A 14263-nucleotide genomic window follows, 5' to 3' on the forward strand; every position below is an offset into this window, starting at 1 on the left:
ATCCAGTCGGTAAGGATAGTTCCCATTTCTCCTATTCGTACCATGGTTCCTTGGAATCCAGAATTTCCTGTCATCAAAATAGCCCACTTTAACTTCTGTAGTAGAACAAAATCAGCCAGTGCTAAGGAAATACGGCTTTGTGTAAATGGTGTTGGACCAAGAGTCAAAAACGCCCCTCAGTTCCAGACTCGCCTCTATCACGAATGCTGTAACCTTGTCACTTAAACCCCAGGTTCTTAAGTTCTCCTCTGTGAAAAATGAGCAGGAGGAATAATGATGCTTTGCAGAGTATTTGGGAAGATAAAAACGTGCATGTATGTGCCGTGTTTACACACAATGCGTGTGCACACGCACATGTGAGGATGAGAGAAGCACTTGCTACTCAGCAAGGATGATGGACATGTGAGGCGTTATTACTACTCTGCTCCTCTCATTAACCAGCTAAATACAGAATATCCCAGCGTCATAAGGGATCCTCGGTGTTTTCCTGCATCACTTTGTGTAATGCATGAGTACATTCATTTCCATCCTGAAGGAGATTAGGATTACCAGCAGTCATTTATACTCTGAAAATCTTCCATCGTCATCCTAGCATTCATCCGAGACAAAAGCTGCACTGACATCCATCCTGTCAACATAGGTCACAGAAAATGAGCCTATCCAGAAAATAAACCATCTCGAAACCAAGCATATCTTCCATCCTCCCCGTCTTGGAGCTACCTGCATCTCCTGGCCTGTCCTTTAAGGTCAACACACAAACTCCTGGGGAATTAGGTCCCGTGGAACAGAGCAGGACAGAAGGCCTTGCTCTGAATCAGTTTATGAAGAAGACTTGGTGCTTTCCGGTTGTGCTTAGTAATGCACGGATAAGGAGGGACATGTGCTTGCCTAAAACAGTTTAAAATCCTGGGTTTTTGAGCAGATGGGTGCCATTCAGCTTAGAGGCCTGCACCAGTCAGACATACTGTGTTCACCGGCGGCTGCTGTGTTTGTAGGTGGACATAGGATGGTGGGAGATTTCAGAATCAGGTCATATGTGGAATGGCTGACAGACCTGGCAATGTTTAGGCTTGGGAGAAAAAAAGAAACTAGGGAGAACCATCATAACCACGTGGAAGAAGGGTTTAGACTTTTTGGAGTCCGTATTATGGGCCAGGACCAAGATCAGGATAGAAGTGTCAGCAAATGTCAACTCCTGTGGAAGACCTTCCTAAGAATTTTCTAGAATAAGCTGCTCCAGCAGCCTGGGAGCTTTCTGTCACTGGGAGTGTTCCAGCAGAGGCAGGATGATAGTATCAGGGATACTGAGGAAAAGCTTCCTGCATGAATGAAAGCTTTTCACCAGATTAACATACTGTAGTTGGTGTAAAAAGGAGGAGAATGGCTGACATCTCTACAGGGCTTTCCATGTGCCAGACACCCACTGCTATTCACATACAAGTTCATTTAATCCTCACAGCAACCCTATAAGGCAGTAACTCTTCCTGTCCCCATTTCACCAATGAGACAAATGAGACACAGATTAAGTAATTTGCCCCCTCACGGCTGTTAAGTGGCACCTGAACCCAGGAGTTAACTCCGTTCACTGCAGGAGATGCTGACTAAGCACGTCCCAGGTGTGCAAGGCAGTGAGGACAGAGCAAAGCCGGAGCAGTGTCCACTCCCTGCTCCCCCCCTCCCCGGCCCCATCCTGGAATGCCATGTATGAAAACACCTTTTGAAATGTTTTTCTTCAAAAATTCTCATTTCTCCCCAGTTTTCCCTCCTGTGTGACTCCTGTGTACAGAAAGGCTGGGGGGCTTGAATTCGCCTGTGTCCCATAATTGTCAGAGGAACACCCCCTCCCCCCCTTCAGCAGGCTCGCTCGTCTCCTTGGTGCCTACGGTGAGGTAGAATGTAGTCGGCTGGTACAGGTGCTTCGTGGGCACCAGAAGGGGGAGAGAGAGTTCTCAGTCAGAAGAATGGGGTAGGTTTCCAGCAGTAAGTGACATTTGAGTCGGGTCTTGGTGGATGAAGAGGAATTTGCCATTTGGATGTAGGGGAGAAGCCAGGGGAAAGCCCAGTAGGCGGGGTGCCTTGGTGATGTTCTGGGGGGAAAGCAAGCAGGTTTGATGCGTTAGAAGTGTAGTGCACACGAAGGAAGGAGTAGAAGCCAAGGACAGAGGTTTTCTTTTTTTTTTTTTTTCACTTGTAAAATGCTCATTTATTAAAGTTTAAGACAATTATATGTTCTATAAGAGTATGCAGCATGTTCGTATTTTAGATGCAGACATAAAGGGAGCACAGCTCTTACATGCAAACGGGAGTTGTGTCTGATAATTAATAGAACCAAAGTCCACAGCAGCAGTAAAAATTAAATTGGCCTTAAATCCCATTTTATAGATTGTTTCTATGTGGGCGGAGGTTTTCAGAGATCCAGAGTATGATCTAGATCCAGCTGCCTTGTGCCACAGGAAGTCCTAAGGCCTTCCCTTCCGGCCAGAACTTCACAGTTCTATGGTTCCTTGACAAACCGCCCACCCCTACTTCTTCTCCTGGCTGAGTTGCTCTCCGTACTTGTGTCCTCCCTCTCCCTCCTCCTGTCCCGTGCACCACCATCGCCACCCTCATCCCCTCCAGACATCTCTTCTGGTCTCTGGGAGGATCAAGCAATAAGTACATCCCTAAAGCTTTTAGCTCAAGACTGCCCTGTGCCTCGTTAGCAGCTTTGCCAGTACCTTCCCCTCCAAAAGCCCTTTATTTCTTAAACCTTCTTTTCCTGACCTTTGATAACGAGCTTTTCTAGAAATTGTAATCTTAGCTCCTGCCCTGCTTGCTAATACATTGTAGAGATGATTCTTCCTTCTTTCTACCCAGTTGACTCTAAACTTACTCTTTTTTAAAATTTATTTTTATTTAAATTCAATTAACGTATGTTATTGGTTTCAGAGGTAGCGGTCAGTGATTCATCAGTCTTCCGTAACACCCAGTGCTCATTACATCACGTGCCCTCCTTAAATGTCCATCACCAGTTACCCCATCCCCCACCCCTCTCCCCTCCAGCAACCCTCAGTTTTTTGTTGTTGTTGTTTTTTGTAAAGATTTATTTGACGCAGAGAGAGAGCATAAGCAGGGGGAGCGGCAGGCAGAGGGAGAGGGAGAAACAGGCTCCCGCGGAGCAGGGAGCCCGATGCGGGGCTCGATCCCAGGACCCCGGGATCACAACCCGGGCTGAAGGCAGATGCCCAACCGACAGAGCCACCCAGGCGCCCCCAGCAACCCTCAGTTTTAAACTCTCTCTTTAACTTAGCCACAGAGGATGCCTTTTCTTGCTTGAATACTATTCATCTTGTCTCCTTCTAACATCTGTTCCTATTCTGTGACTCTTGAAGCCACATCTACAATTGTCTTTAATGAATAAAGCCACAAGTTTATAACCCAGTGTAGTGAGATAATGCAATACGGAAACGACTGGCCTCGGGGAGCCCCGTGCTGCTCAAGAGTTCTAGTCACCCGCGGACGTGGACGTCTGTGTGTTTAAAATGATGTCTTCCCCTGAGGTGTCCCCATTGTCCTTACCTTAGACAACACGAGCTTCCTCCGTGACCGTGGGCCCGGCACATCACGTCTCCTCTTTCCTCATCTGTGTAACGGAGGACGTTAAGCTAAATGCTCCCAAAGAGAAGGAGGATGGGATTCATGTCTGCAGTACTTCTGCTCCATGCCTGAGGCTCTCAGCTCCGTTACTCCTTTCTTTTCCACAGCCACCCTTTGTGTGTGTGTGTGTGTGTGTCTGTGTGTGTGTGTGTCTGTGTATGTATATATGTTACAGTCCCTTTTACAGTAGAAACTGTGGCTCCACCATCTTTTCCCGCTTTAACCTGACATGATTCTGTTCTTTAATCACAGACCTGTACCTCTGAAACAAATAATACATTTTATGTTAAAAAAAGAAGAAGAAGGTAGTAGGAAGGGAAGAATGAAGGCGGGGGGGAATTCGGAGCGGGAGACGAACCATGAGAGATGATGGACTCTGAAAAACAAACTGAGGGTTCTAGAGGGGAGGGGTGGGGGGATGGGTTAGCCTGGTGACGGGTATTAAAGAGGGCACATTCTGCGTGGAGCACTGGGTGTTATGCACAAACAATGAATCATGGAACACTACATCAAAAACTAACGATGTAATGTATGGTGCTTAACATAATAAAATAAAAAAATATAAAAACTTGAGCGCTCATAGTGTCACCCTACCGAAGAACCACCAGATAATTGGCTGCCACTTTTGCCAACAGGGGTTCTAATGCTAGGCCCCTCTCCTCCCCCGCCTACCCTCCGCAGGCCAGTGGGGGAGGCTTGTGCTTGTTTATCTCTTTGGACAGAAAGGAATGCCCGCCGTCCTTGAATGATCCTTCCATCTCTGTGTAGTGACATACTAGTCCCAAGACCCATCATCTGTTATTCCCATGTCGGCAAATTCAGCAGTTTACTGAAGGACTGGGTTGCACAAGATGGTCTTGTAGGAGCCGTGGGGAGTGCAGGGGTGGAAAGATAAAAAACCTGCCCTCAGGGGGCTTACACTCTGCTGGGGGAAGGAAGACAAGCTCATAAACAGCATTAGCCTGAAGTGCTACAGAATGAGTGCTGTAAGAGGTGTAATTATTAAGGAATAGAGCTAGTGAGATCTTCCTAAAATTTCGTAAGGCTAGAGGAACAGGGATCAGTGGTGATAGTCCACTATAGTCTTATTTCCTTTGTGGCCACCTGCTACCAATCAGTTCGGGGCCAGGCCCTGCCGGGGCGCCAAACACACAACATGCCAGAGGCGTGTCTCGAGTGTGGCGAGCTTCCAGCACAGTCCATGCCCCATGCTGCCTGTGATCTCCCTTGTCTGCCACTCCAGAACGAGAAAGAAGGTTTATCTCCCTTCTGTGCTGTTGGGGATACTTGATTTTTTTTTTTTTTACTTTGCAAGTACAACAGCATGATGGGTTTACACAGTGAGATTACCAACTGAACTCACAAAGAAACCACATCCTCCACGCACCCCCCAAGCTTCATCAGCTTCAGCAATATTTGCGGACTCAGGCCTCACAGAGGGGTGAAACAATGACAGGACGGGAGGGTTCACCCCTCAGAACCTTTGAGAGGAATAGGCACACATGGCATTTTTGCTCTCCTTTTCTCTTAGAGCCCAGTAAATGAGTAAGGGCAAGTCAACATTGACAGATTCAATAGAGAGTTGTGCAAGCCGCCCCCGGAGTCCCCGGGGCAGGGGGGCGGTGTGCACGGGGCCCTCTGGGGATGTGCCCCCCGCATGATCGCACGGCCGCCCCCGCACTCTCTGCGCCTGACTTTGGTCGGTACCCGAGAACGCTGCCCTTGGAGGTCCTCTCTGCCCCGTTATTTCTGTCGCCTTCGGTGAGCATGGCCGTTCCTCTAGCTGCGCATGAGGCAGAAGGGACCACAGACTGGAGCCTGGATTTCCTGTCCCTCGGTCAGTAGGTTAGTCACCTGACCTGCCCCCGCCCCTGCACACCCCTTCCACGGGTTGGCAGGTCTCTGTGGAGAGTCACAAAGGACTGGGGACTCAGGACTCAGCATTCTTATTAAAAAGGACACTTGACTCGTGTAATCCCTTACAGTTTATTCGAGAGCTTTCACCTGTGGTGTCTTTGGAGCCCGCCAACAACCCTCATTTTTCAGATAGGGAAATCATTGAGATTATGTGTGGGAGCCAGGCTTGTGCCCTGTCGGGGATGGAGCTGGACCCCGACGTCGAATGTTCTGATTCCCGGGCTTCCCTTCTTCCCGTCATGCCTCCTGGCCTCCCATTCTGCACCACGCACCAGTCCTGCCGGCGCTTCAGCCTGTGCATTATACGGAAACTTTGTCACCTAACTCCTGTTAATCTGTGTTTTCATCTGTTTTTTTTTTTTTTTAAAGATTTTATTTATTTGACAGAGAGAGACACAGTGAGAGAGGGAACACAAGCAGGGGGAGTGGGAGACGGAGAAGCAGGCTTCCCGTGGAGAAGGGAGCCCGATGCGGGGCTCGATCCCAGGACCCTGGGATCATGACCCGAGCCGAAGGCAGACGCTTAACGACTGAGCCACCCAGGCGCCCCTCATCTGGTTTTTAACTTGCATTTGTCTCTCCTAAACCAGAGGAAATTCAACCAGTCTCCTAAACCAATCTCTGGAAGTTAAAGTGTCTGTAACTCCTTTGTTCCTGTACATATGGGCAGATTGTCCCCACAATTCGGGAATCGGGGTTTCCTGTTTGTGTCTGCCAGCTGGCTCAGCATGCCCTGTGCCCTCAAAACCAACACCTCCAGAATGAGTGTAATGAGTGATCCCAGTCTTGGCTGAGCTCTCACGGCGCACCGAGCGCTTTGGGACCTGTCGAGTGAGCCCTGCTTTACCGATGCACTGAGACCCAGGGAGGTCCGGCGGCTTGCCCGATGTCCCACTCCTCAGGAGTCCTGGGGAAGCCGGGATTCAAGCCCACGCCTCCCCGACCCCAAAGCTTGTGCTCCCGAGTTCTAGGCTGGGGAGTCGGGAAGGCTCGCTGCACGATTTCCCCAAGCAATCGCTGGCTCCGCCGCGCTGGCCCTGGTCAGGCCTGCCGCCCCCCCCCCCGCCCCCCGCCGATGAGGCCTAGGAAGAGCGCAGCCTTCCTGGCAGCAGGGCCCAGGCGAGGGTGGGTGTTTGGGTTCGGGGAAACGCCATTCTCGGGAATAAAAAGTTCCAGAAAAGAGAGGGAAAGGTGACTATAAACTCTCCAAGAGGTAGGAAGGAGCTCACTATCAAGATCTGGAACCTGTACGTTTTGGTAGCTTTGCTGTCGCCTCACGTCTGGGGACCTCTCCAAACGGGGGAGCTCTCGTGTCATCCTGCGCAGAGCGAGCAGGTGCAGCGGATGAGGTTGGCGTCCAGCAGGGAAGAACCGCGGGGAAGTGAGCGGGTGGTGTGAGCCGCCCGGAAGGAGGAGACAGGCCCTAGGAAATACCTCAAAGAAGCAGGCCGCCGCTGTTTGCGTCGCTTCCTGGCAGGGCCGACCGCAGGGCCCGGGCCGCACCGCAGCCCGCCCGCGGCTTTTGGCCGTCGTGGGCCGAGCGCCAGAGCTGTGCCCGCGGAGGGGCCCCGGGCGGCCGGGCTCAGATCAGTGAGGACTGGCCCACACAGCGAGGCCCGGCGGGGGCTTTCCTTGCTCATCCCCTCTCTTCTGGCTTTGAGCTTTCACTAGCAAAAGAACTGGCTTCTAGCTGTGTCTTTGGCCTCTTCGCTCAGAGAACTTCCAAAAGATTTCTCACTTGCCTTCCTGCACCTTTGGCAGCTGGGAAGCCTCCCTCCTCCTCTTGTTGTCCAGAATACGCTGCATCACCAGCCACGTGCACGTCAGTCGGCTCCCCTCCCAGCCCGTCCTCCCTCAGCCCCCCAGCCAGGCCTGACCTCGATTGCTGTGGGAGACCTTTTGAATATGGAGACCTGAAGCCCTTTACCCAACACTCATGCGGTACATTTTACTTTCATTATTCAAATAAACATTGGAATGGCATGGTTAGCGTTAGGGCCATGTCTCCTATTGACAACTTTTTAAAAACCTGGTCTCACCAAGGTAGAGTTCATCAGAAGATAAGCCCAGTGGTGGCCAAGGAGCTTTGACTGAAAAAAATCAAGCAAGCAAACAAAACATATGTTCGAGTGCCAGGCTCTTAGGGACTGGAGCCAAAAGTGCTACCCAGGAGGGTCCTGTCAACTTAGGTGTGGCCCTGGTATTCTTCTTGACCACCTTGGTCATCAGGAAGTATTCAGTCCTCTCGAACTCTCTTTGCTCCAAAATCTAGTCTGCAGGGTGCATGACTCTGACAGGATACCAACCCATATAAAGAGAGCATTTATTAATATCCATTAAAGAGCTAGGTCATTACATACCTACTGGGGGTAGGGCAGTGTTCTGGAACACTGAAGGCTCACAGACATGCCTAAGATACAATTCTTGTTCTCAGAGAACTCACAGGCTAATAGGAACAGCTAAAGCAAATACACAGTTGAACTTGGTGTCAGGAATAATGTTAGAGTAATAAAGTTTTATAAAGTTTTCTGGCACCTGAAGCAAAAATCTTTTTTCTGTTTGAAAGGGAAAGTTTCATCAAGATGTTAACATTTGAGACGGACGTAGGAGGATGGGTTCATTTGGATTGGCTGGAACGGAAGGAGAAGCAAGCATTTCCAGGGAGAGAGAGCAGGGAGGCTACCTGCTTGGGGTCGTGCGTTCGTGGGGAAGAGTCAAGTGCCGCCATTTGACTAGAGGCTGGCATGTGGGGGAGGAGTATAAGGTACTCACTGGAAAGGGGGCCGGGACAGCGCTGTGAAAACAAAGTTTGGGCTACTCTGTGAAAAGATGGATCTTTGTAGAGTGGCGGTCCAGGGATGGTGAGGAGGGATGGTTAGTAATCCAGGCAAGAGTTCCGAGGAAGCAGTGAGATTGGCAAGGGAGGGACTCAAGTGACCGACATTGTAGCGGTGGATCCGTTAACCTTGAGGTGATGTGGAACCGGGAGGAAGGAGTCAATGGGGGACCCCATGAGCTCATGTCTGGAAGATTAGGAAAATAGGCACCAAAATAAGACTTACGTCTGAAAAAGGACCCGGGGTGGGAGGTGTTGATGAGTTTGGAGCTGGGCATGTTTAAGTGTTAGATGTCGGTTAGCTCTCCAGGGAAAGGTATCTAGTAAATAGTTGGAATTACAGATGTGGAGCTCATTAAAAGAGCATTTCAGTAATTCTTTACCTAGAGGCAATATAGTTGAAGCCGTGAAAATAGATGATATTACCAAAGTAAGTGTGAGGAGAGAGGAGGGCAAGGTAGAAAAATAAACTGTGGAGGAGCCATGGAAGCAGCTGGGGACGGCAGTTCAAAACGTGGAAGAGGGGCCCGAGCTGGTGCACTGAGGTGGAAGCCAGGGAAGGATGGAGAAGGCGTCCGCGGACTAGAGGCCATTCTCCCGGCATAGAGGTTCCTGAAAGCTCCAAGAAAGATTCTTATGTGCATGTAGGTTTGGGGGAAACAGCACTGTCAAATCAACAGAGGAATGAGGAAAAAAGAAAAGGTCCAATTGCCATTGTATGGAATTTTTCTCGGGAGGGTTTATGATCCCTCCATAAAGAGGCTCATAGCTGCCATAGGACTTGGGGTTGGCACCCGGGTCCAGGCTCCTCTGAGCACCCCACCATTAGGCGGCTGAGGAATTGCAGATCATGCCCATGTGGTCCTCACCATTGCTCATTGCCTCTGGCAAGACATTTCTTTGATGGGAGTTGACAATGTTGGGAGAAACTCGAGATCTGCTGACCCTCTTTTGCTCTGTCTCCTCAGAGTCTGTCATAGGGAGCTGCATGGATAGAAGTTCTCCAGGACAAGTAATGGAGCTACCTGATCACAATGGACTTGGGTACCCAGCACGCCCCTCTGTCAGTGAGCACCACAGGCCCCGGACCCTCCAGAGACACCACACGATCCAGAACAGTGATGATGCTTATGTATGTTGGCCCCTCCTGCTTCTCAGCAGTGGGATCCTGCCCGTCCCACCTTGACAACAGAACTCAGCAATGGGGGGGTCACATCTGCCCTTCCGGTTTTCTCAGCCGGGGTCCAGCACCTCTGGGAGCTAGGCAAGCATGTTTTTGAATCAGCCTCACAGACTAGTCGAATCAGCGCTCCCAACTTTAGACTGAGGAATCAAGACTAGTTGCTCTCTTTTCCTTCCGGGCTGAGTTCTTGAACTTCTCCCCAAACGGTCTAAGCTCCAGACCAAGCAGATGAACTTCTAGGCTCTTGGTTAGTTTTCTGACAGCTCCATTGAACTTACTCAGATAAAGGGAACTAATCCCGCTCACGAAACCTTTGCTTTCCTAGGGCAGCACTGTCTAGTACAGTAGCAACTAGCCACATGTGGCCCGCCAAATTTACGTGTATTTAAAATGAAATAAGATGTAAAAAATTTAGTTCTTCAGGCACACTAGTCACACTTCAAGTGCTTGGTAGCCACTTGGGACTGGTGGCTCTGTGCTGGACGGGGCTGATGTGGAGCGCTGACCTAAGACCAAGTCCTCGGGGCGCTGGGAATAGGTCAGAAACCTGGTTTTTGGAAGGCTGTGTCATTGCCAAGGGCATGTGACCACCAGCTGAGGTTTGCCGTGTCCTCCCCCACCCACTCCCACCCCATGGGGGAAGGTGAGGCAGCTTCCTGCGCTGTCGCCCGTACAGCCTCCCCGTTTGGATGGCACCGCGGAGGAAGGGAGTCTGGGTGGTCCAGCCTGGGAGGGGTGCCTGAGGCTGCCCTTTGCCTGCGCTCTCTTCGAGGGAACCGCTGTCTTTGGGGGTCACCCGAGAGTGGCACATTATCTGGTATCCTGACTTCTCTTCCTAATTGTTTTCTGCAGGTGCAGCTGGATAATTTGCCGGGAATGAGTCTCGTGGCTGGGAAAGCACTCAGTTCTGCCCGGATGTCGGACGCGGTTCTCAGTCAGTCCTCGCTCATGGGGAGCCAGCAGTTTCAAGATGGGGAAAATGAGGGTAAGGGGCCTTATGCATGGGGCGCCCCTCCCCCCCTTCACTAGTGACTCTTCTCCTCTTCTGTAGAAAGGGTCCATGGGAAGATGGGAAGCCAGAGCTTCCCCAAGGGGTCTGGACCCAAAGCCCTTCCCACTCCTCTCCATCGAGAATGAGCACACAAAGTATCTTCTGGTTGAGTGCAGGGGTACCACATCTGTCTTTGTAATGCTTCGATAAGATACTGCTTTAATAACTACTTTTCTAGTTCTCATTAGAGGGCATTGTGTTGTAAGGGACTATGTCTCCCTCTCCTTGGCACCAGTAAAGGGAGGGCATCATAACAGATACAAAGCATAGGCTCTTTGGAATGGACAGGTCTGCAAGAAATCCTAACTTTGCCCTTTACAGGCTCCACGGACAAGGCACTACACCTTTCTGAGGTGAAGTGGCATGACTCCAGCCAGGCTGGTCAGTGTACCTGTTTTCTACCACTGGCCTCTGATCGTGGCCAGACGATGTGGCCAGCCAAATTGGCCTGGGAGGACCCTCCCATAAAGTGGCAGAAACCATAGAGCCTAGATTCTAGATGGTGCTGTGAGCCTTAGTTGGCTTAGTGAGTTTAAAGTGCTTAGAACATCGCCTGGGCCTGCAAGCAGTAGAATTACCAGCTCCCTTCAAGAGCTAAATCTTCCTGCAGGAGCAGTTCTGTCTGCTTCCACACTGCAGGGGTTGATAGTGCCTGAGGTGGGAGATAGTAAAGGAACAGGGCAAAGTGGAACCCTGCGGGAGTACGGGAAGAATCCTGGCCCAGCCCACAGCCACTGAACACACGGAGGGCCCGCTGTGAACTAGCATTCAGGCCTGGGAGTCCGGCTCCAGGGGGCTCCGATTTCTCTTCCTCCTCTCTCCCCCTTGCCCACCTCCCACGCCCACCCCCCAGCTCCCTGCAAGTCTGACATGTTCTCTCTGGTCTTGCAGAATGCAGGGAGAGTCTAGTTGGTCACGAGCACCCAGACCTGACTGATGGCAGCCAGCATTTAAACTCCTCTTGCTACCCATCCACGTGCATTACAGACATCCTGCTCAGCTACAAGCACCCCGAGGTCTCCTTCAGCATGGAACAGGCAGGCGTGTAAGAGGAACCGGACAGTGAGTATCGCCCGCCAGGGCCGACCCAGCCCTTGGGCCCAGTGCCAGCCCCTGATCTGTCCGGGGCTGCCTTCTGTGTGGGGTGGCCAGCGAACTTGACGGCACCACTCCCCCCCACCCCTTGGTCTTCGCCTCTTCCTGGCCTGTCACACGAAGCCGTGTAGCTGTTCCGGAGAGCGGGTAGGGCGCATATAGAATGCATGCTGGCCATAGTCCCTTGGTTTAATTACGGGGCGAAGACACATGTTGAGGGTGCCGTGGAAACATAGAAACAGGAAGTGAGCTGGGGCTTCGGAGGACAGGGGACCTCTGGCCGCGGTAATAAGGAGAAGACAGTCCTTGACCTCAGTCCCAAAGCAGGAAACTCAGCAAGAAAACGTGTCCAGCCATAGTTTCCAAGGCTGTGCTGCAAGTGGAAGACTATTCCAGACAGGGGAACGATCAGAGGCCAGTGGTAGAAAACAGGTACGCTGACCAGCCTGGCTGGAGTCATGCCTGAACACACAGGAGGTAGCATGGCTTCTGTCTTTGAAAACTCTGACGGAAGCCCGTAAATGAACATTAAGCCATCTGGCCAGCCCATCTTCGGGCCTCAGTGTGGCAGCCCTCTTGAAATACCTGAGGTCAAGTGAGCCGGTTGCATGTTGTGAAAGTTTTCAAGTGAACGTCCGAGCCTTTTGCTGCGCACTAATCCTCTGTGTCTGCTCCATTGCAGGTTTGTGTACAGCTCGGGGATGAAAAGGTTGACTTTAAACCACCAGTATCTAGCAGCATTGCGCCAAATTGCCATTGTATTTCTGTCCACCCAGAATGTCGTGGCTCCTGACCTCACATTGGTTCATCAGTGTGCGGTTCTTTTGGGTTCTGAGGGGGTTTTGCCATGTATGCTTGTATGACCAAGTCACCAAGGAAATAAACAGGATATCCATGTTTGTCACCCTTTGTGAACGTGTATTTGGTATATTTGAGTTGGTGGTTTGGTTTGGTTTGGTTTTGGTTTGGTTTCTTTTTTTTTTTTGGTATGTGTTCTTTTGGAGGTGATTTTCTCTCTTTTCTTCTTTGTTTCTCCCTCTCTTTTTTCCTTTTTATCTCTTTCTTTCCTTTGTTGAGACAGAGGAACAAAGCAGTTAAAACTACCGAGGCTGGAGACCCAGAGCCACGCCCCTCCCCTGCCTCCACCCCCCGAGCGGCCTCCATGCCTTCGCATTGCTGATCCACAGGGGCAAATACTAACAGACAACAAGTCTGGAATCTTAGTGGTTAGGGAAAGGGAGAGAAGAAGGGGTGACGGCCCCTGGCACTTGGAGACCAGAAGGAGAGCCAAACACAAACAAAAAGAGCCCCCAAGCCTGGAAGGAAGCTGGGAAGGTCTTTACCGCTGGGATCCCATGAAAAACGTCTCTGGCGCGGCCCAAATCGCATCAGACCGTTAGCATGGAGGCCGAGGGTGGCCTGGCCTTGAGCGGTTGCCAGGCAGAACGTCTCAGTGGGAGCCTTCTCTTTGGTGTATAACTCAGCTCCCCTCTTACAACCTGGAAAGTTGGTTGCCTTTGTCATCCTGCGGGTCCTACCCACAGACTGAACACCCAGCAGTGGTGCACGATGCTCGTCACCTGTCATTCTCATTTTATATTGTGCTACACACGGTGGTTCTTCAGACACACACATACACGCACACGCTTTTCCCTGTCAGCCTCTTTGATACAGGCAAGAAGAACAGGGGGTTGTCTTGGGCCCTGCCTCCCTCCTAACCTTCTCCTCCTCCCTGGGCATCCTCAGCCCCCTATTTTAATTCTTGATCATGTAGGAATTGTTTTGGGTAAATGTTGATATTATTGTTATTATTATTGTTATTATTATTAATAAATAAAAACAAAAGGAATTTTTGTTTAAAAGAGAAACGTTTAACCAGATTCTGTTCTATTTGAATTGTGACTTGCACCTTCTGCCCCAAGTATTTGATGTAGACGTTGTACTCGTGAGCAGCTCGTACCCGTGCCAGGGACAGGTGTAGTGGCCCCCCGCCCCCACCCCCGGGGAGACGGTACGCACGTGACAGCGAGCCGTTGGCCACTCTCTTTGTGTTTCTTCACCGTTAGAAACCAAAGTCTTCTCTGCTGGCTGGGGGCTGACGGCAGCTGGTCCATCTCCTTCTCATCTTCAAAGCAAGAAGGAGATGTTCAATATTCTGACTCTTGATCCTTTTTCCTGGGAAAGCAAAGTGAAGGGTCCCCCGTCCGCTCCTAGTCTTTCATCCTGAATTTGCACAGAAGAAAGCGGGTGTCCAGCATGGCCGTCCTGATGTTGCTGACAGGATTCCCATGCAGCTTGTCCTCACGGAATCTGGCAGCTCAGCTCCTGGACCCGAGGTCCTGCGAGTGGATTTCTCCAACGCGAGAGCCCTTCTCGGGATCTGTCCCGCGTTTCCATGGTCCCCAGTCTCCCCTCCGCTTGGTAAGGCCTCCAGCTCCCACCAGAAGGAGGCGACCCGGAAGGCCCGAACAGCTACTGTGTGACTTCGCCGGGCTTGTTCCAGCTCCCAGCCCCCCCAACCCGCCCCCCGCCCCCCGCCCCCTCG

General features: G+C 51.1%; 1 protein-coding gene across 10 annotated transcripts in view; it reads left to right on the forward strand.

The window, feature by feature from the left end:
- Positions 1–12622, forward strand: part of SIK3 (SIK family kinase 3) — a 237264-nt gene extending 224642 nt beyond the window's left edge. For all 10 annotated transcript variants that reach the window (XM_028105779.2, XM_088017803.1, XM_088017802.1 and 7 more), the window contains 4 exons: positions 9358–9521; positions 10425–10557; positions 11515–11685; positions 12401–12622. In XM_028105779.2, the coding sequence (XP_027961580.2) occupies positions 9358–9521; positions 10425–10557; positions 11515–11672 (455 nt within the window). In that variant the 3' untranslated portion in view covers positions 11673–11685; positions 12401–12622. The remainder of the gene's footprint in view (positions 1–9357; positions 9522–10424; positions 10558–11514; positions 11686–12400) is intronic.
- The last annotated feature ends 1641 nt before the right edge of the window (positions 12623–14263 follow it).

The sequence above is a fragment of the Eumetopias jubatus genome, unplaced genomic scaffold (genome assembly GCF_037043125.1).
Source record: "Eumetopias jubatus isolate StellerSeaLion01/CBP00866 unplaced genomic scaffold, mEumJub1_p1.0 scaffold_13, whole genome shotgun sequence".
Lineage (NCBI taxonomy): Eukaryota > Metazoa > Chordata > Mammalia > Carnivora > Otariidae > Eumetopias > Eumetopias jubatus.